The sequence below is a fragment of the Melospiza melodia genome, chromosome 1 (genome assembly GCF_035770615.1).
Source record: "Melospiza melodia melodia isolate bMelMel2 chromosome 1, bMelMel2.pri, whole genome shotgun sequence".
Lineage (NCBI taxonomy): Eukaryota > Metazoa > Chordata > Aves > Passeriformes > Passerellidae > Melospiza > Melospiza melodia.
This window is the reverse complement of record NC_086194.1, coordinates 6225953-6248128: the sequence shown is the minus strand read 5'-3', so window position 1 is coordinate 6248128 and position 22176 is coordinate 6225953. Positions and strand designations below refer to the sequence as shown.

Sequence of the window (22176 nt, the reverse complement as noted above, 5' to 3'; positions counted from 1 at the left end):
TTAGCCTTCTACATAGCATGGACAGAGGAACTTGATCTTCCGATACCCACAACCTGTCTTTTTTGTGCTGGGTGCTTAAAATCCAGTCCAAGATAAGAGGTTGCTTAAGCCTTAAAGATTGCTTAGCAGTCAGTAGAGCTGGAAACAGCACAGTTGGATGAGGAGCAAAATGATAATGGGTAAATCAATTCCAAGTCCTGAAGGGATGCCCATGATGTGGCAGAAAGCTCTGCTGAAGGAATGAGACTAAGAAACCTAATGCATCTTGGAATTTGAGTTGAAAACCATCTGCTTGAGCTCTCTTGCCAGTCCAGCATGAGAAAATAGTGTGGGAAGAAGTTGTGTCCTTCCTCTCTAAGTGGAAGATGTAAATAAGAATCAGGGGATAGAAATCTTTCATGATGTGATAATGAAGGAATCTTCCATCCTAGGATAGTGAGATGAACACTGAAGAAAATACCTGTAAATGCACATTTGGCTGATGGAGATGATTCCTCTAGGAAAAGAAAAAAACCCCAAAAGGGTCATTCCTTAATCTCTTACTGAGGATGCCCTGAGTTTGGGATTCCTGTTGTGCCCCAGAAAACATCTTGCAGTTTCATTGGACTTCCCTGTGTGATAAAAAACAAGAGAAAGTTGCTGCAATGAGCTCTGCCCTTGCCACCCCTTAAGGCAGATGCTTTGCGAGGAGGGATTTCCCAAAAGCACATGATATTGACTCAGCCCTGCTTCCAGAATCCAAGGGAAATATCTGCTGAGGCACTTGGGAGCTCCTCCTGGAGTTGCTCAGGTCACTGGGGACTTCCACGTGTGCTTTGATCTTTCTTGTCTGAAGCCTTTTTGCAGCAAAGATTTTGTGGGGAGCAGATAGTCAGCATTCCTGAGGACTTTTAATTCCTGTTCTGCAGCAGGTCTCAGCACGTTTTGCCTTCATGGTGATCTTTGTTAGAAGTGAAGACCCAGATCCAGCACAGGGAGACACAGAGGGCACTCCCAGAGCTGCATGAGGGATTTCCAGTACAGATAAAATCAGGGCAGTGGCTTTCTGGTTTGCAAACTCTCCTTGATGATGAGCAATGCAATGCTCTGCAGAAGGGTCAGGAATATGGGAATTTGGATGCAAACCAGCAAATTGTGGTGCTAAAACAAAAGCTGCAGTGGAGGTGTCCTTGTGCTGAGTGTTGTGCTCTTTGAGTTGTTGACCCAGGACATCCTTCTGGCTGTCCTGAGCAGCCAAGACCGCTGCCAGGGGGCTCAGAGACCCTGGCACAGAGCCCAAGATGCCTGTGGGTTTGATTATGACCCGTGGAGCAAGTTACCAGCCTTGTATGAAGATCTGCAAGCCACGACAGTTTAAGTAGAATAATAGTGAAGTTATCACAGGGTGGAAAAGTAGATTTTAGGGTTTTTGGTGTGGGGGTTCAGGAGGCAAGATGGAGGAATCTGGGCATGTCCAGCCTTTCTCCTTCTTCTTCTTGGCCTCCATCTTCTGCTGTGATGGTGGCACCTACAGATTGGTTTAGAGTAGCAGCTCACTGTCTAACATAGGTGATGGGTATTGGGAAGTGATTGTAAATATTGTACACGTAGTTTTTAGTATAAAAAGATAACACTGCCCTGGGGCAGGCAGAGTGCCTCTGACTGTCTTGCTGAGTGGACCTCGGCTGGACAGGAGAAAGAATTTTATAGCTAAGATACAATAAAGAACCTTGAGACCGAGAAATGAGGAGCTCTGACTCCTCCTTCAAGCGCTGGGCTGAGAAAAGAGACTTTTGAACTTTTCTCGGGGTCACTCTGACCAGCTGGAGACCCCAACAGTGGGAAATCACCAGTGAAACCCCATCCCCGTGAGGCTTTCCTCCAGTGGCACAAACCTGCCTGGTGCTGCTGCCAGCAGCTCCTTGGATGCTGCCCTGGGCAGAGCTCTTTGGACCATTGTTGTAATGCTCTGGCTCACACAGCCCCTGTTTGCCTACCTGGTTTAAAGTATTACTAATTCCTGAATGGAGGAGCTGTCTGCAGCAGCTCCCCTGCTTTTCAGCACTGCAGCTTTCAGGAAGTGGCTGCTGCAGATGTGGTGAGATGAGCTGTTGAAATTAAAACACGATATGGATTTAATGTGAAATAGCTGCTCCCAAATGGCTGCATCCATCTAGATATTCCTAATCTGGAGTGGAGATTAATTTTTAATCTGATTTATTTCACTGCAGCATATCCACGAGGCTAAATTGAAACAAAGCAGTGTTATTCCAGGATAAACACACTCTCCTGTGGGTATTGAGAAGGAACAGGAGCCTGAGCTGCTCTGCTGGAACAGCTCCATGTGTGCACAAGCCACAAACCCATTGCAGGCAGCTGCAGCTGTAAGAGGGAGCCCATGATGTGGAAAATCCCTTGCAGATGATACGTCAGTCACACCTGAGGATCAGCCAGGAGGGAGGGATAACAAACAGCATTTTTGCTTCCCAGTTAAAGGTGTGCAGCTTGTTAAAAAACTTGACTAAATCTGGAAATAAGATGCTGGGACTTAGTGGGGAATTGCAGTGAGGGGAACAAGTGGTTTTAGTGTTGGAGAATAAGTAAAAACAGTTGAAAAAACAGAAATGGGAGCTGGTGCTCCTGATCTTGATTAGTGTTTAAAAAGCAGCAAGATTAATCAAAATTCCTTGCAAAGCAGCATATACTGGGGTGCTGGCCTGAGCCTGCTCTGAGTTAGGCAGCTCTGTCACAGGTGGCTCTGCAGGACTTGCTTGCACTGAGGGTTGTGTGAGGAGATGAGGAATTTTTCCAAGTGGTTCTGGGAACTCATTAGGCTAAAAACCCCACCTAAATCTATGCTGGGTGTAAGCTATCACTGTACTTTCCCCTTTTAATGTGCCTAAGCTGGGCTGCCTCACCCCTCCATCACCCCCTCCTCTCTTGGTTCTTGTCTGCCCATGTGGACAATGCCAATCCAGGAATGCCCATCCCTGACCCCCTTGGGCAGACTCTGGGGCAGGGAGAGGAGTTCCCAGCTCACAGGGATTGAGGTGCATTCAGGGGGCCTTCACACAGCACAAGTTTCCACACCAGGCTGCCTCCTCATCCTCTCCCTGCCTTTGCAGCCAGGCAGGCTCATTGTCCCCAGTGTCCTCACGCTCAGAGCTGTTGTTATTTTAGACTCCTGGGCCCTCTGTTTGGCAGCAGGGCAGGATGCCACATTTTCTCCTTGATAGAGTTAAATAATGATGTTTTTATTTTTATTTTTATTTCTTTTATTTTCTTTCTTGCCTTGTCTTTTCTTGGGGGGTTGTGATGCTTTTTTTGCTTTGGGTGTTTATACATCCAGACAACTCTGCCTGCTGGTGCTGGTCCCTATTTCAGCACAGAGCAGCTCCTTCCTTTGAGGTTGTCCTCACCTTTATTGTGATAAAATGAGCTCATCTTCACTCTGGTGTTACCTTTAGGGCTCTGAGTTAACCGAGTTAACAGCTCTGGTGTTTTTCTCTTGGTCATTTAGAGGTGCTCAAAGCCCTGGTGCCAAACAGCTGGTCCAAGTTCCAGCCTCCCAGGGTCAAGGGCTTGTGTGGAAACTGGGTGAAATACCCCTTGGCTTTTTGGGTTTTTGTATAAATTGGCTTTTGCAAATGGAAGAAGCTCTCAAAACTGATTTTCCTGCTTTGTTGCTTAAGAAATCAAAAATCCATTGTTTCAAAAGAGTGAAGAGAAGAGGTACAGGGCTGTGGCTGAAAGTGCAAAGCAGTAAAATGCTGTGGGATCCTGGACACATCACACCCCTGTGGCATCTTCTTGCCATAGGGGAACACTGGATTTCATCTCATTTAAACCCAACAAGTGGTTTGGGATGACAGCAGTGACACTCCTTGTATTTGATAATGTGCTGTTTCACCTCTGGTAGAAATGGGATGCTTTTCATCCAGCCCCCAACATCATCTGTGCTGAAATGGTTGATGGTTGATGTGATTTTCCCCCTAAATTCAGGGAAATCTCAGCAGAGCAGGAAGCAGCAGCAAACACCATCTCTCTCTCTCCCTCACGGGGAAAGATCCCCCTCCTTCCCTATTAGGAGATTAACAATAATGAAATAATTATTTTCTATTCACAGCTGGCCAGGATACCCTTGCCTGTCTCCAGACTTTCCTCATGTGTGTGCTGGCAGTTTTTACAGGATCAGGGGGCTCGCTCTCACTTTTTTCTATTTCACACCCCTGGAAGTACTCAAGGCCAGGCTGAACTGGGCTCTAACAATCTTCTCTAGTGAAAGATGTCTCTGCCCATTTCAGGGTATTGGAATGAGAACATTTTTAAGGTCCCTTCCAGTCCAAACCATTCCATGATTCAAGGAAATTGCATCCTTGCTGGGAGCAATGCTGTAATAATGTGTTGGTGGGGAAGTGATCCAGGCACTTTGGCTTTCTCTCAGTTAAACCTTACTGCAGGTTTACCTGCTGGAATCAGGAGGATTTAAAATGAAAATGGAGATATTCAAATGAAGGTAGCACACAGAGTCTGATGGTGATGGAAAATGGCTGTGAAACATTAGGGATGGCAGACTGAAATCTCTGTCAGAAGGCAAAGGAGGAAAGATAAAAAGTTCCTTAGAGGTGTTTCCTTCAAAAAGAAAAAAAAATAAAAATACTGATGCACACCTGAAAGATTTGGCAATTCAAAGAAAGAAAATACTAAAAAAAAGAAATTAAAATTCCATGTATTGTTTGAAAGGCAAGAGACTGCTGCCTTAAAAGTGCCATTGGCATGTGTGGCATGTTCTGAAATTGCTTGGGAGAGTATATTGGATTGGGGTGGGGAAGGGAGGGAGAGACTAATTATATATAATCTTAAAATGAATTAGGTGATATAAATGTAATGAAAGCAAATCCTGTTCCTGGAGAGACTTTTCAGTTTGCATTTTGATATCCTAGGGCAATGGCATGTTGCTCTCTGACAGACAACCATTTGATTTGGAAATATGTGAATAATTGGGAAGTAAAACCTCTTTGAATTTGTTCCTTTCCCCTCTAGCATTTGAAGGACTAATTATAGGAAGAGATGCAGAATGCCCTGTGCGGGCAGGGATGCAGCCAAGTTTCTACTTTGCTGCTTGCATGAGTCACTGTGCTGCATCCTGTGCTCTTTGATATGTGTCCTTGCTTCGAAAAAAAATTATATATTTATTTTCCAGAGGGAGAGGTGAGAGTGTTCTGCTCCTTGCTGGAGACACCTGTGCCCAAAGGATGCTCAGCAGCTGGAGCCTGGGAAGGGCTGGGTGCTTGGGGAGGAGTGAACACCCATGTGAGGAGTGAGAGCTTCAGCATCTTGGCAAGGCTGGCGCTGCTGGCTCGACTGAGAGGCAGCACCCTATTTTGAGCTGTTTTAAAATGGGTCTGAGGATCCTCCTGTGTCTGCATTCTCTGCTTACCAGCAGCCAGATGCTGACCCTGTTCTGGGCAGGAGGGACAATCTCCCCACTGCCAGTCCCCTGCATGGCACAAGCAAAATTGGTGTGTCCAACCTGAGCTCTCTGAGGAGAAGAGAGGGTTAATCAGCCTCGTGGCTGGTCTGAGGCACTTGGTCTCATTTATCATGCCTGCCTGTGCTCAGCCCCAGGATGGTGGGTGTGCCAGGGGAACTAGGGCCAGCGCTGGGGCGGGAGACACCGAAAGCATGGATAAAAATACTCCTCAGTCTAGGAAAAAAAAGCAGGATTTCACCCTCTGGAAGAGCTCACAGATCCTAAATAATAATGCTGTACAAAAGTATGAATGTCTTAAAAATATATGAAGTCCTCTCCCACTGAAGGTGACATGCGTGATGGGAGCAAAACTGCTGCTGGCTTGGGCTGTGTGGGGGAAAAGAGGGAAACATTTACAACAAGATGATGGATAAAAAGCTCCCAGCCTGTGTGTGAGATCTGTAGTTCCCAAGCTGTGCACAGCAGACCTGTTATAGTGCCTTCCCTCAGGCTCTTGTTGTTTAGGTAACATGGAAAGTTTGGGATCTTCTGACATGGATGAGTCAAATATTCCTGGTGGCTCGTTCCCGACTCGATGTATAACCTTGAGCTTGGAGCTGTGCCTCCTCCTCTGGCTCTCCCCACCTGAGATAACTGGGATGGTGACATTTGCTGCTGTTTGTAAAGCAGAGCTGGCATGGAGACCTGCAGAATGAAACAGGGTAGGATGCAGGATGCTCTGTTCACTGTTCTGGCCGAGAGCCCGCGCGTGAGGTTGCTCAAAATGCAGCACATCCTTTGTCTCACCATCTTTAGGCAATATGGTGTTTGGGAAGAATCTTAACACAGTGAGGACCAGATGTATGTAAAGCCCTTGGGGCCATATTGAAATGCAAATGGAAATGAAATAGTGCATTACTTCCAGGAGTGGTCTAAAGATGAAAACGCCGTGTTGGGAGACTGTGCATCCAAAGCAGAGAGCTGGGTGTGAGCCCTGACAATGCTCTATCCTGTTGGGAAACCTGCATGCAATGCAGTGTTGTATTTGGGGTTTTGAGGTCATTGTTACACAGATTATTAAAGCCTGGATGCATTTTTAGCTGGACTTTGTCTAAAGAATAAACACAGCCAGGGCTGTTTTCCAGTCATCAGCTAAATGCCGGATCAAGGGCTTGAGTCAGCGATTCCTGCCAAACATTACTGACTGTCTTCAAAAATATTTCCTAACACTTCTTGCTTTTGAAAATGTAATCATGCATAAAGTGATGTACGTTAGTTTTGCTTTGCAAATGATTCTGGTGCCTGGATTCTGTGTGTGTGTTGGCTCTGCTTCTCACTTGCTTGTATGATGCTCTGCTTCCTACATGCATGCCTGAAATACAGCTCAAAGATGGGACTCATCCCCTTCCAGGAATAAAAGAGTTACATCACCTCCTTCTGCAAAACCTGGGTTTATTTTTTTGCTGTATTAGGGATATGTGGCTTGTATGAGCAAAACTAACCTGCATATCCCACTAAAACAGCTGCTGCAAACAAAGGGCTCCAGCTCTTGCTGCAAAGCTTGTAGGTGTGCCTTGGATTTTCATTCAATCTGTAGAATTACTTTGCAGTAGAAACACCAATATTCTTCATATTTCATGGTGAGACAGCTAGTCCCCATTAGTTGCCCTGTCTAGTAATTGTATTTTGTATAGCAAGGAAGACAAAATGTTAATTTTTCACTATGCTGAGATGCCAGCTTGGACCAAGCACTATGGTGACTTCTCCTTTCCACTTAGATTTTTCAAACTGTATATTGACTCGAGGATACTTAGTCTGAGATGTTTCAAACAGTTTTTGTTTTCTCAAGAATGAGGCATCTTTTCAAGATAGCTTAGGCTGGCTATCCTGCATGAAAATATTTGCTCCCTTTGAAACTCCTGGCCCTGCCAGAATACAGCCAGGCAGGCACGTGGCTTCCTCTGCTTCAGTGTAAAGGTCACTTATGATGTGTTTTTAATGAATAATTACTACTGCATGCTTCCCTCTTTAAATGGCAGGGGCATCCTTGCTACATGAAACATTAAAAACTTGTTAAGATGGAAAATACCAGCAAAGAGATAAAAAGCCTGTGCAAAATCTCTGTCTATTGGGAAATGGTTGCAAGGGTATCAGGGAAGGACTCTGGCAGGAAGAGGGCTTTGTGTTCTTCTCTCAGCAGCTGTCAGCTCCAAATGGCACTTCTGGGCTCAGGGCAGTTGTTCAGGGGGATTGGGTTTCTCAAATCCCAACATGAAAAGAAATGCAGGCTGGCTGGATGGGTGGGGATGGAAATCAGGAGCAAAGTTGCAGTCAGTGACATAGTGCATTTGGTTGGTCAGTAGCTGCTTGGGCCTTTCAGCATTTGAATTATTTTTAAATGATGTTTGTAGGTTGATGATATTTAGTGTAGGAACTGGACAGTGGCCAGGCTAGGCCAGAACAAAAACCCAGCCAGCCTGGTGGTCTGACTCCACCTTTTGCTGAGAGGCGACAGGGGAGGAACAGCAGAACAACAAAGGGCACATGGTTCTTCTTAAAACAATATAGGGAATCTTCTGAGAAGGGGTTCCCCACATCAGCTGCCCTTTGGGTGAGGAATTGCCTTCTCCAGGTGTGCTTTGAGCCTGATCCCACCAGCTGTGAATGGTTCACCCTATGTCACTTGTTTATCACTTGTTCCATCCTTCATTACTTGTTTCACTCTTCAGCAGTTGCCTCACTCTTGCAAAGCCTTATAGAGATGGAGGAGGTTGATCAGCAGATTTATCCTCTGGTTTTCATCCAGCACAAAGAAAAGTGCATCTCTTAGTGCTCACCAGAGCTCCCAGGCTATAGCCAGAACAGCAGGTTATGTTTTCCTGGGCTTATTGTATTAAAGAAAGTGAATCCTGTACTAAAGTATTTATATTGAAAAGCTTGAACTGTGACATGATGCCCATGGAAAATACATACCAGCAGCTTGGGCTGACACTTTCCTCTGGTCTTTCCTTTGTTCCCAAAGAAAGATATAAAGGTGGAGGGGTTCCTTTATCTGTGCTGCTGCCTTGCCTGGGGCAGGTGTGTTCACCTGATTGTTGGTGTGGAAACAGATGGTCCTGCACCTTCCAAAAAGTTATCAAAAGTTTTGTTTGCTCTTCCCAGATGGCTGCAACGCCTTACCAAAGTTCAGGGAAATTGGCTGAAGATCCCTGGGATCCATGTGCCCCAACCTAGTGGGGAGATTAGTGGTTTTATTGCTCAACTGGCTGCTGTCACTGTGAAGCTTCTCACATTGCCTTGGAACTTTCTCTTTTCTTTAGTGAAAAATGGAATTTACTGGTGGCATGTCTTCCATTTCTGTTCCTGCTGATTAGTAGGGGTGTTCAGTAATGTCACAGAAAATACTTTTTTATTAGAGAGGTGGGAAAAGTTTGCATTCCTGTGTTCCCAGGTAAATCTGAGCAAGGGGAGGCAGTGAAAAGATGTGTTCAGGGCTGTAGTTTGCTCATGTCTCTACAGCTTCCAGTCCTCTGTGTGTACATTCCTGCAGGCACCTCTCCCATCTCTCAACTCAAACATGTCGACCAAAATAAGCGATTATTGCATCTTGAGGCAAAAGGGAAGGGTTTGGCTGCAGCCTAAAAATGATCTTGTAATAGGTTATGGAGGAGAATTTGAAATATTTGGGTTGGAAGGGACCTTTAAAGATCCTTTTATTCCAACCCCATTGACCAGGTTGTTCCACACTCCATCCAAAGTGGTCTTGAACACCTTCAGGGATGGGGCATCCACAATTTCTCTGCAGTGCCTTACCACCCACACAGGAAAGAATTTCTACCTAATTTATACTCAACATCTTTAATTTTAAAACTATTTCTCCTTGTCCTATGACTGCAGGCCTTGATAAGAAGTCTTCTCCCACTTTTCTTGTAAACCTCCTTTGTACACTAGAAGGCTGCAGAAAGATCTCCCTGGAGTCTTCTCTTGGATTCTTATTGTATTTCCAGTGAAAAATCCCTCTAAATATTTATGGTGTTTCTGAAAGTGCCCAGACAAGGGCACCCTCATGTCCTCATTTACAGACATCAGCATCTAAATATGTGGGAGCAGCATCAGAGATAGTGTTAGTGGAGATCCCACCTGCCCAGGGTCAGGAAATTGAGAGTTCTGTGCTGAAACTTAGAATATTACTTTATGCTCTTTAATGTAATATTGGGGTCTGGTGACCATGGGAACTAAATGGCATCCAAATAGAAAGTTGAACTGGAAGGGAATGTACCCAGTTTTGGGGCTGGAGCTGTTGAGCTCAGGTCATGCAGAAAGCTTGGATGTGGATGGAGGGTGAGTCATTCTTTCACTCCATGTGCATGCTGTTATTTAGTGTTTTAGTGTTTTAGTCTTCCTCTGCTGTGAGAAAACCAGGAAGGAAAAGACCTGTCCCACAGCACGCAGTTATTTTATTGCTTCCCACCTGTGAAACAGGCAGGATTTCAACTTCCTGGGACAATCTGCTCAAAACCATTTTTGTTTCAAAGTGGGATCTAGATGCTGCTTAATGCATGTAATCAAAATAAAAGCTAATAAGTGACTTTATTTCCCCCCATGCCCCTTTACATAAAATCTCTTCAGCATCTCTTTTATAACTTGTCTTTGGAGAATCACTGCAGTTATCCAGACATTTCTAGCGTGCCTTTCATTATTGTAAGAGAAACAATCACTGGAAATTGCATGATGCTATTGGGTTGTGCTGCATTCCTTCCTCAGGTCGTTTGACAGCAGCTTTTTTCACTAGACCCAGAGGAGAAAGGTGCATTTCTGTAAACATGAGACAAGTCCTAGATGTGCTGTAGCCACTTGGGAGAAAATTCCATTGTAAAAGAGGCTCTTGAAATTGCTCATGTGGGATTTGCCATTAAAAGGATAAAGAGTGGAGAAATGGACTTCTGGTTTAGCTGGCAACTTGCTTCTCATCCTCAAGGAATTTTAGGAATGTCTTCACTTCCTTTTGGAGGGCTTAAGGCTAGTTTGTGATTGCAAGGGCCAGAAACTTGCTTTTTTCCTGCCTCCCTTCTCCTTTAGGGCTGGCTTCTGCTGGCTTGTTAACTCTTCAAATACCAGTGTAAACTGGGAAAAGAGCATTTTAAAAATCAGTGGTTTCTTCTGCAAACCTTGGATGGTCTGAAGGTCTAGAGTGTGATGCAAAAGATGTTGCTTGCACCAAGGAGTTATCAAGTATTGTCACATGTGCTGCTGTGGGCTGGTTGGAGGAATCTCTGTTTGGGTTGTGGGAATGGATGCTTGTCCTTCATCAGTGTAAGACTGCTATAAATTGTGATTTTTTTGTGCTCTGCACTTCCATCGGCTCTTACCCTTTGAGATGAAAAACACCAAGGTGTCTGACCATCAGTGATTGCTCAGATGCTGGGGGGGGAATGCAGGTCAGAGTGGCAGCTAAAATGTGCATGTTTATTCTCTAGAACATGAAGAAAGATGGGGATTTCTGTCATAGTGTATTTTGTAAAGCATATGAATGGTCTTTGCCCAAAAGGGGCAAAGATTTCCCATCAACACAGTGAACCCTCAAGCTTTGCTGCAGCTCAGGGCTCTTTGCAGAGAGCTGGGCAAGCATCCCCTGCATGCTCCTGCACCATTTCCTGTCACTGAAGCCCTTGGTTCCTCTGAAGGAGAAGTTTGGTGTTCTCAGGCCAGTAAAGATGATGCCCCAGTTGGCACCTGCCAACAACCATGCATCATCAAGCTGGATCTGAGGTTTGAACTTGGACATCTATAAGATTTTGTCTCTGTCACTGCCTCCCCTTCAGCTGGCTGGCAAGGAGAAGCTGTGATGTAGCAGAAATCTTAGAAACCTGATTTCTAGGTAGAGATAATCTTATTCTGTCTACTGAGAGCATTTTCAAATTAGTTCTTCTTTGAGTTTCCCACTTGCTCATGTAATCTGCTGATGAAGTGAGTCATCTCTATGGTGTGTTTGGATTCTGGTCAGTGATGGAGTTTTAAACAGGGATTTTTGAACCGGTTCCATGGTTTAGAGTGGTTGTGGTTTTTATTGCCTTTCTTCCTCCATCCCGCTGAGAAAACTGCTCAGCTCCAAGCTTTGATTATTCAAGTAGAAGAGGGTGACAGGAACACAAACAAGCATCATTTAGTTCTTGGGGACACGTTTTCCTGATGCTTGACCTTTTGGACTTCCCACATCTTCTTGTCCATTTACATGCATTACAGTTTTTCCAATTACCAGTGAATTAAATTTGGAATTGTGGTATTTGGAAATGTCAAGCAGAATCAATAGAAAAGCACTTGGGGCCCAATCTTAGTAGACTCAGCACATTTTAAAGCATATTTGAAATGTCCCTGCTGATAAATCTCAGAGGACCCTGTGTAGATTATGAATTGAGGTGCTGCTGTTGTGGTACCAAAGCTCTCTGTGGCTTGCCAGGTGTGCTGTGCTGTGTTGGACACACATCACTCTCTCCCTGGAGAAGACCTTAAAAATCAGGAGCTCTGCAAAGCATTTCTGCTGGTGGCAGTGTCACAGGATGGTGGGGACAGTGGGATGGAGCAGATGCACGTGACAAAGCTGGGAAAGGCATCACCACATGATTATTGCTGTTCCTTAAACCTCTGCACTCCACCAGGAGATGCTCCCATACCCTCATTCCTCTGCCTGGAAGGAAATTCATTTTCCAGGCTTGCTTTGAAAGCTTTTCAAAACTTTACTGTGTGTGGGGAAAATATTTATGAACGTTTGTGATTTCACTTCTCCTCCCATGCTCTTTGCAGACCCCATGCTGGCTCCCAAGGAGAATGGAGAGAACAAATGATTGTGCTCTAAATGTCATTTCAGAACTTGCTGCATATTTTACTTAGTGATTTGTGGAATCTGGTCAAGACTTGCCCTCTATTTGATTTTCAGGAGTGCAGTTGGAAATACCTTAATCTTGCAATTAAGCTCTAATATTTTCTGTTTCAGAGGCTGCAAAGTTTGGCTGCTGAGACACTTTGCTGGTAGCTTGTGTGTGCAGAGTGCTCAGCCCACAAGGGGCCATTTTTCATGCCAAAGAGTAGTCACTGCTGTTACAAGCCACATAAATTATCTGCTTAATGCTTTTATAAATGCACACCTCAAACTCAAGGAAAAAAAAAAATTTAATACCTTTATGCCTGTTTGGAAACTCGTGGTCTGGGGGAGGAAACACAACCTCTCCTTTATGGAATTCCTCAGTGGAGCAAGGCTGTGCAAAGGAGGCCTGGAGGTGTCTTCTAGTGAACAGGGGATGGAGGAGCATCACTCCAGAGATGCTGCCTGGGGTGGCATCCTCAGGGCTGGTCACACATGGACAGGGAGCAGCTCTGGGGGTTTGGATGGGATCTGCAGCTTCTCCTGCACCCCGTGCCATGCACAGGCAGCAGCACTGCCCTTTTTGGATCTGTCACTTCGTGCTTGTCAGGCCTGCCTGGAGTTTGATTTCATTCTCTTGGGTGTAGCTGAGGAGGAGTATGTATCTGTGCAAAAAGAAAAAAGAAAAATAAATTAGGAATTAGGCCTTTTTTGTGTGTTATTACTAATCTGGTTTGAGCTCTGATGTCCAAATTGCCTCGTTTGTGACCCAAAGTGCATTTAAACATGAACTGCAAAAGCACCACGGCATTAAATGCTTTTGATTGATCTCCCTGATGGTTTTATTAAAGAACTAAAACCTTTTTGGGGGAGACAGATACAGTTAGTGATGTGAAGGGAGAAATGTAATTACATTTTTGGCTTTGTCCTTAACTGAAATGATACAAAACAGGATTTTTCTAATGGATAACTAAAATGATCTCTTCTTTAAATAAAATATAGAAGTGACCCTCTGAGTTCAAGTCAAAAATGCTCTGCTTCCAAAAATTGATTAACTGCTGGCAACGTTTCTGTCCTGCTGCACACCAGGCCAGCCAGCAACCTGGCCAAACCTCCTTGGATCGCTCTGCCTGGCCAGAGGAATGATTTACTGAACCTTTTCCTGAGTGATCCTCCCCTCTGGGCCAGGAGATTGCTCTCATCAGCTCTGTGTGCATGCATGTGTGTGCGGACACTCAATATTTCACTCGGCTGAGTATTGCTGTCGTTTCACTCAGCTCCATCCTCCCTCTGCAGGGTCTGCCTGGTTTTGTGGCTTTGTGAGGAGCTGGGATGCTCCATGTCCTTCTGCAGGTCCTTCTCCTTCCCATCCTGTTTGACTTAAAATACCAGGGAAATTATTCAGAAAAATGAAACCATTGAAATGAAACCAATAAAACCACCCTTTCCCTGAGCTGGTATCAATAACTCCTAAAACACACTCCTTACATTTTATAAAACAGGTTTTGCAGTCTGTTTGGGGGGGAAAATTCTAATGAAGATCTAATTCTATGGAATAATTTTCTTGTTATCGTTTACTGACATAAAACCCAAGTTAAAAAAGAGATATATTTGGGGAGGGGTTGCTACACAGATGTCCGTGGAAGCTGTGAAGTGTGAGTCATGGTGTGAATATAGAAGCCCTGAGTTGTCATCCCTGGTGAGCAGGGAGGATGTATTTCTTAATATTAAAGTTCCTTTTTTAATTTTAAAAGAAAATGTCTTAAAGCCTCCTGTCCTTTCGAGAGTAGTTGTCAATGGCATCATTGCAGGTTTCCATGGCAATATATGCTGAGATAATAGATTAACAGCCATTGATTGACTCGAAAACTTGGAGCTCTTTTCTGTGGGATAAGCCAAATCTATTGACAGAAAACAAAATTCCAAGTAATATCTTCCCTTGGCATTACACCTTTGCTTCCTCAGTGCTGCCTGTGCCCAGATTTACCTGATCTGGCTTAAGAACCAAAACATTTTGCAGGAATAAATCCTTTTAATTAACCATCCCTGCCTCCAGCTGGTTGGATGGGGCATCTCTGCCATTGAGGTCCCCAAAGGTGGGTGAAGTTTTGGCTGGAGAAAGAGGCTCTGCAGAGTCACAGGGACTTGTTTCTGCTCTGCTGTTTAAAGGCTTTAGTGAAAGAACAGGAGGATAAAAGCAACAAGTCTCCAAATCCTCATGTGCAGTTACGTGCTTAACCACAGATGTCATCACGAGTTTGATGCTTTGCCTAAAAATGTATTTAGCCCCTATTATGTAAGTACAGCAGGAATGAAATCACCCTGCTTGGGGAATAAGTGCTGGAGCAAGGCTTAGAAATCTCACATTCGTTTTGGAGAGATGCAACTGGGTGGTCTCTCTCCAAACATTCCCTGTTGCAAGCCTCCTTCAATCTGGCTTGATTTTGAATTTCTAGCAACAACTATTTGAAATTCTTTCATTTGCAGCCCTGCACGTGGTTTCTGGGCAGGTGTCTGGCAGAGGGAGGCAGCAGCCCTCTTTCCCTGCCTCTCCCTCCCCACCAGTGCCTCTGAGATGCTCCACACATGCCGAGATCGTGGTCCCCCACTGAAGGCTGTGCCAAAATGCAGCTGTGGGTTTGGAGGCAGCTGGTTCAGCATCCCCTGAAGGGAAGGGGTGAGTGGCTCATCCCAGCAGATGCTGCCCTGCAAGATGAGCTCCCAGCAGCTCCTGATTCCCCAGCTCTGCTCATCCCTGCCATGGTTTGAGGGAGAGCTCTTGAAAGCAAACCCAAACCTCAAACAAAGGGCCCGACTTCCATAATGACACGTGCAAGAATGCATCCGCAGTTGCTTAATTGCTGCATGCAATTACCCTCCAAATTAGAGGGCAATTACCCCAATTCAGTGCACAATCTCTGCCGTTTTATATTATAAAATTACATGCACAAATAGCTATATAGGGACATAACAAAGTGTTTGCAAATAACTTCACTTGCATACACTGCTTCATATAGAAAGCCCTGTGGTTTTGACAGTCAGGCAAACAGACTGTCTGGTAAATCACTCAGTGTTTATGCAGACTATTTTGACACATCCCATCTTTTCCTATATACTTTCATTTTAGGTTTTCAAAAGGGGACAGGCAGAGATAAAGAGCTGAGATTTATAGCAGCCTTCAGCCTTGGGGAAGATATTCCCTATGTATCTAATTATGAGTTAGGAGCCTGGCAACTGCTAACACCTAGACCTGGAAGTTGCTACACTGGATCTTGGCTATAATTTAGAAGCTGTTGGATAATGACACAGCCTCAGTGATCTGTCAGCGACTCCAAATTAGGAGAGCAGGGTTTAGTCTCAGATCAGCAGCAAGGTCCCATGTCTCAGCAGGCTGAAGTCCTTCAGTTCACGAGGATCTTTTTTTAATGAGCTCCCTCTGTGCCTTGTAACTCCCAAGTAGAGGCGAGAGGTCTTCCCATGTCACGTGGTGCTTCGACTGCTCTTCCCATCATTATGTGCCTCAGATGGGTGCTGGGGGTCTTGCTTGGCAGAAACCCAGTGATGCTGCAGTCATTTGGAGCAGCAAACTGACCCAGGGGAATCAGCATAATGACAGCTCCTCAGGACTGAGGTCAAAAAGTTGATTTCCACCCCAAAAGTGGGTGATGGTGGGTACCTCCCTCTGCCTGTGTGATGTATGGGAGTTATTTGGGCTTGGTATTTTGTGTAAAGGTATTTCTGTGCAGCTTTTGTTCAGGGACGAGCTGCGCTGCGTCATCCCCGAAGCGCTGGGTGGATGCAGTGGGATGCCAGAAACCCATCTGCTCCTGCAAAGCCTGATTCTTCCTTAGACTTTGATTTCAAACAGAACTTCAGGCTTGATTGCTTAAATGACTATTTGTGGATGGTGATATTAAAAAGTTGATTGTTTTTGCCTGGCTGCTGGCACGAGGCTCTTTTCCATGGAGAGAGCTGGGGCTGAGAATGGGATGCAGTGCTGGGGTCGCTGTGCTCCTGCCCCATGTCCATGCCCCTGCCCCACATACATGCTTCTGCTTTGCAACTTTTCCCCCCCAAATTTTGCATCGTGGCTGGTGGAATAGGCTTAGGCAGGAGAGGAATGGGGACCCAATGAATGAGACCAGGTTCCAACAGCGATCTTCAAACACTTGCTTAGCAAAGGTTTTATATCTCGTTGCACCCAAGTCCCATTGATTTTTTGCCAAAAGTTGAGCAGTTCTCTGGGGTGTTTATTTGCCATCCCACATGAGGAGGATGTTACCAGGCAGTTCCACCAAATGAAGGCACTCAAGAGCTTTCCTATGTACCAAGGCTGCTATGAGAGAGATGAAGAGTAAGGAGGGGGAGAGCAGGATGGTAGGGACACAACCCCTTTAATCTGTCTCAAGCTGTGGTTTATGACTGAAAGACTTTTGTTTCAGGAAAGGCCCTTTTGGCCAAAATGAGTGGTGTCACTCCTATCAGATGCTCAGGTTTGGTACAACAGTTCTCTTGAACCAGGTTGTACTGCTAGGAGCCCAGTCAAATCCTTGTTGTGCTGATGCATCAGCTGTGTCCGGTGGAGGGAGACAAGTGCTTCCTGCACATATATTTGGGGGAAAACCCTCTGATTCTTCTTGCAACTTGAAATGAGAAGCAGGACATGGTTATCCATGCCTTTGTCACTTGCCAGAATCACAGAACAGTTTGGGCTGGCAGGGACCTTTAAAGGGCATCTAGGCCAACTTCCCTGCAGCTGAGATATCTACAACACCAGGTTGCTCAGAGCCCTGTCCAACCTGACCATGAATGTTTCCAGAGATGAATCATCTACCACCTCCCTGGGCAACCTGTTCCAGTGTTTTATCACCCTCATTGAGAAAAATATTTCATCCTTATATCAAATCTATATATTTTTTTCATTTAAAACCATTACCTAATGTCCAACTCAGTGTTTTTTACAGACCTATGGTAGCCTTGGGCCTATCCATTGCTCAGTGGGGAAAGAGGAGGCAGAAAAATTTACACAGCTGGGGATGGATGAGCAAAGCTCAGATTTCCTTGTCTTAGTCACCACCTTTCTCTCTCAAAGGGACAAGCCCCTCTTTTGACTCCCCCTCCCTCTGTTGAGCGAGGGTTTTACCGCAGTGAGTGCAGAGCAGGCAGTTAGCCGCAAACTTTGGTCTCTGCGTGATCCATTACAGAGCAAGGTGTGAGTGTTTCTTGATGAGCTAAAGCAGCAGGTAAATTAATACCCAGACCTGGAGCCGTGCCCCTTCCTGCTGAGACCATCTTGGGTACAAACAGAAGGGTTTCTTGCAGTCGTGAGCACCCAGCGGGGCGAGGATCCTACCAAATGGCTTTTAAAGAGATCTGAGAGCAGGTAACAAACACACAGGTTTTTAAAGTGTCTCCTTAATGCAAGCATCCTTAGGAGCTGTTATAAAGAAAGCATACATCTATTTAGTCATCTCAAACTTTATGCATGCTTTTATTCAAATCATCTAAACTTTAACAGCGGGGGGAAAACTGGGAAAGGCCTTTTTCCTGGCGCGGCCGCTGTTTGCAGAGTCGGGTTTGCGTGTTTGCAAGCAGCTCTTACTCTTCAGCTGAAACTTGTTCCAGAAAAGACAACTGTCTTGGGGGAAGGGAGCCTGGGCTCAACACAGGATTTAGCAGCCTTGGTTTGCTGGTCCCAGAGCTGATACAGCTCCTGCTTCACATCTTTTCCACATTCCCTTTCCAAAGCACAGTGGAAATATCAAATCTCACCGCGGCTCTGTGCATCGCATTGGCTGTCATTTATGGTGGGGAAGACAGAGGCTACACAATATTGCCTGAGGTTGCAGATGATGGTGGCTGAGCTAGGATTAGATTTTGGGGCTGCTTTCCAGTGGAATTGTTCATTAAACCTTCCAGCTTGCTGGGAGACGGAGTTGGGGAGGGAGAGGAAATTTCTGTCTTGATCAAAAGCGATATTCAGTTTGGGATGATAAAAATGATATTACAAAGTGTATTTCCAGGAGCGGAGCAGAAGGTGATAAGTGAGGATTAGGTTTTAGGTACCAGCTAGAAGCCATATGATTTCTTATAATGAGGGTGGTGAAACTCTAGCCCAGGCTGTCCACAGAGGTGGTGGCTCTAGAAGTATTCAAGGTCAGGTTGGATGGGTCTTTGAGCAACCTGGTCTAGTTGAAGATGTCCCTGCTCATTGCAGGGATATCAGACTAGATGACCTTTAAAAATCCTTTCCAACCCAAACCATTCTATGATTCTATGCAGTTAAGATATTTATTATTTCCTTTATAAGTAAAAAAAATATTGCCCTCCACCCCCACACACAAGAGAAAGCTCTTTTGCTTTCCTGCTGATTTAACCAGTATTTAGCAAAAATGCTTAATCTGCCCTAAAGAAGCACGGTGTAAGTATCAAGAGAACAAATATCAAGGCTTTAACAAGGAGTGTCAATATTGACATTGTTCTGTGTTGAGGGATATTGGTAGGTTGTTTTCATTATTGTAAGCAACTTGTCAGAGGAAAACTCTGATGGAGCTTTGCAAGAGCTGATAAAACCTGCAGGTGCTATTGAAATTGAGCTCTTGTTCGTGTGTGCTTTGAATATAATTTCCAGTTTCAGGAGTCAGCTTTATGACATTCTCATACCCTTATTCCCTTGCAGTCTCTCCCATGATGCAGATCAAGCAGTCTTCCTAAAAAGTGTTATTGAAGGATAGAACACCTCAGCAGCTTGCAAAGAGATCTTCCTAGTGTGATGAGTTTGCTCTGTGCCATGAAAATTGCGCATTGCTGAGTCCAGGTGTTGGGACTGGGAGCAGGTTAGACCCACCACCCCTAGTTTATTCAGAACTGTGGTTTTCTAGCTAGAAATTTAGTTCTAGGCTTCACAGAGGTCTGGCTATTTTGGGAGCACGGCACTTTTGTTTCACCATCCTGTGGGACCTATTTGTGCTTTCTACCCAGCTGTCAACACATTTTATTGAGACACCTACATTTTCCATGATTGCAATCCATCAAAATAATGGCCAGGCCTGACCTTACCTTAGGTTGGGTAATCCCAAGGAGAGATGGCTGCAGGGCATTTCAGGATTTACAGAATCATCATGGTACAGGGCTCAGGATGTCTTTTGTGTTTGTATGCTTACAAGACATGTGTTTGTTTCATTCCTCATTTTCTTTTAAACTAATCCTCAAAATGCCACAAAGCAGAGTATTTCCAGATGAAGAGAGGATTTCTAAGGTTTAGGACAGAACAGGTCACCTGCAAATATCAGTGTTCCCTTATTTGACTCTGGTTTTAGTGGATGTCTGCAGTTTTAGTCTGCAGTTCTATTTCAGTTCTGCCACATAGTGGCTATGGGGGAATTGTTTCCTTGGGGGCAGTAGGAGCTCCACAGTCCTTTGGTACAAGGCTCTAAAGGAGGGAAGACCCACAGGCTATGGAGACTCCTTTGTGGTGGCCAAGCATCCATTTGGGGTGGCCAGTGTTGTTTGGGGAACAGAATTTTCTGTTGCTGAAGGTCTTGCTTGGGTGGAGAGGCACCATGAGCTGTGTCAAATGCAGTTAAAACCATGGCATTTATCATATGGGGTCTTACCCAAGTCAGCCTGAACCAGGATCTAAGTGAGGAATGGCCACTGGTCTGGCCCACCTCTGCAGGATGAATATTCCCTGTTCTCAGTTACATCCATGGAAGAAACTGGGTATTTTTAGGTGGTGTTTCCCAAAGTAGTGGTGCAGATGGAGAGTAACTCCACTGCATGACATCCCAGCAAGCATCAAGTAGCACCCTGGCAGGTTGTCTTTGCTAAACAAGGTTTCTGTGGTTAAACATTCCTGGGCATGCATTGCCTTGTGCATCCCCTGTTTTAGAGTCCTAGGGTTGAAGCATTGTCCAGAGGAGATCTGGGAAGGTCTCAGCTTGGCTCCTGACTTTGCCATGACCTTAGGCAAACCTGACCTCTCCATCTCCCACCTCACCCTGGAGGAGAAGAATAATCTGCACGCTGTGCTGAAGCTCTCACCGCTGAGCCGCTCAGCTCCAAGGGAATGCATCACCTAAAACAGAGCCATACAATTCCCTATTTCTGACTTTACCTGAATGTTCCTGGGGCTTGATTTTTCAGGGCCAGGCCACGGGGAGGCAGAGACGAGGGAGTGCATCTACTACAATGCCAACTGGGAGCTGGAGAAGACCAACCAGAGCGGCGTGGAGCGCTGCGAGGGGGAGAAGGACAAGCGGCTGCACTGCTACGCCTCCTGGAGAAACAACTCGGGCTCCATCGAGCTGGTGAAGAAAGGCTGCTGGCTGGATGACTTCAACTGCTATGACAGGTAATTGCCCAGCTGGTTCATCCAAATGCAGGTTTAATCAACCCTCTAAGTGTTAAAGCTCGTGATTTTTTGCGTAGAGGGAAAGAAGGCAAGTCCAAGTTAATTGGCAAAAGCAGCTCTCGGAATTGTCACTTATCTGCTTTGACTTTCTAAATAGAAGCTGCAGAAATCACTTTTTTCAGGGGTTTTGTGTTGTGTTTTGTTTTGTTTGTTTTTTTCCCCTAGCAAAGCTTTGATAATTCTGGCATTCTTTGAAAAACCTGTCCTGTACCGTCAAATGAAGAGCAATATGTTCTTCCAGGAGCATTTGGTGATAGAAGTGAAAACTTGGAATCATTTGGAGCTGTCTAGAAAAGCACAGATATCTGGGGGTGGTTAGGGGTTGAGATATTCTGACGTTTGTGATGTTGCAAAAAGTTCCACTGTTCTTTGGCTGAGTGAAGAGGAGGGCCAGGAGAAAGAGTGGGGAGCAAAAGCAATGTGAGTTTGTGTGTCACTGCTTGTAGCAAGCTGAAAAGGAGTGAGGTTTTGTAGTGTGAAGGCTCCAGCCTCATTAAATAGCTGGGAAAATTAACTAGTCTTTTCTCACTTCCCTTGATGCACTTCTACAAAGGGGAAAAGAATTACAGCTAAAGAAAACAGCCCTATGAAGTTTTGTGGTTGAAAAGGACAATGTTGAGTAGCTCTGAGCTCAGGGTTTTTGTTAAAAAAAACCCAAACCAATAACCAAACAACAAGCCAAGCCCAGCCCTTTCAATAAGGATTAGCAACATAAAATTCAAGGATTTCCCTTGATATAACACCGATGTGGGTCGATCTCACCTTTGTGCAATTCTTAGTTGTGCATCTTTGTAGTGTCTAATTCTGAAAGTTTTAGGAAGATCAGCTGCTAAGCTGGGGTTAAGCTGGAGCTAGATTTGTGCCATGGCTGCAGTGTTTTCTCCCTTTGGTGCTGTACACTTCCCCTGCTTTTGTGCCTGCTGTCTTGGCTTATCTCGGCTGTAAGTTGTTCCTCATCTTTGTTCTATTATTAGCTCCAGAGTTACTTTCCTACCACACCTATTCCCTTGCCAATTGAGTAGCCAGGCTCTATATATAGTTAAATTTTTATTCTTTCCCAATAAATCAATCCTCCTTGGCCCATTAGTCATCTTAATGCCGATTCTTCTGAGAATAGAAGGTCACTGGAGTTTCCTACTTGCAAGCAGAAGTGTTTACTGTAAACAGATTTCTCCTTTCAGTGCCTGCTCTCATATCCAGTGACACTTGTATTGTCACTGAGTGTCTCTGCAGGGATGTAGTGTTTCTTAAACTCTGTCATAATGTGTTGCTCTGTTACAATGGTAAAAAGTTTCCAGGGCTCCTCACCAGCCTTTTGCAGCCCTGGAATTGAGCATCCAGTATTCCATTGCCTGACTTTTCAAAGCCACAAGCTCCAGGGCAAAGCTAAAAGCCCTTCTGAGAATTAAAAAACAGTACAAATATCAAAAGCAACATTTGGAATAAAGGTTA

At 45.0% G+C, this 22176-nt stretch overlaps 1 protein-coding gene across 2 annotated transcripts in view; it reads left to right on the top strand.

Moving 5' to 3' along the window:
- The window catches only part of ACVR2B (activin A receptor type 2B), a 106254-nt gene that overhangs the window by 61416 nt on the left and 22662 nt on the right, over nt 1-22176 (top strand). For both annotated transcript variants that reach the window (XM_063178544.1, XM_063178624.1), the window contains exon 2: nt 20457-20664. In XM_063178544.1, the coding sequence (XP_063034614.1) occupies nt 20457-20664 (208 nt within the window). The remainder of the gene's footprint in view (nt 1-20456; nt 20665-22176) is intronic.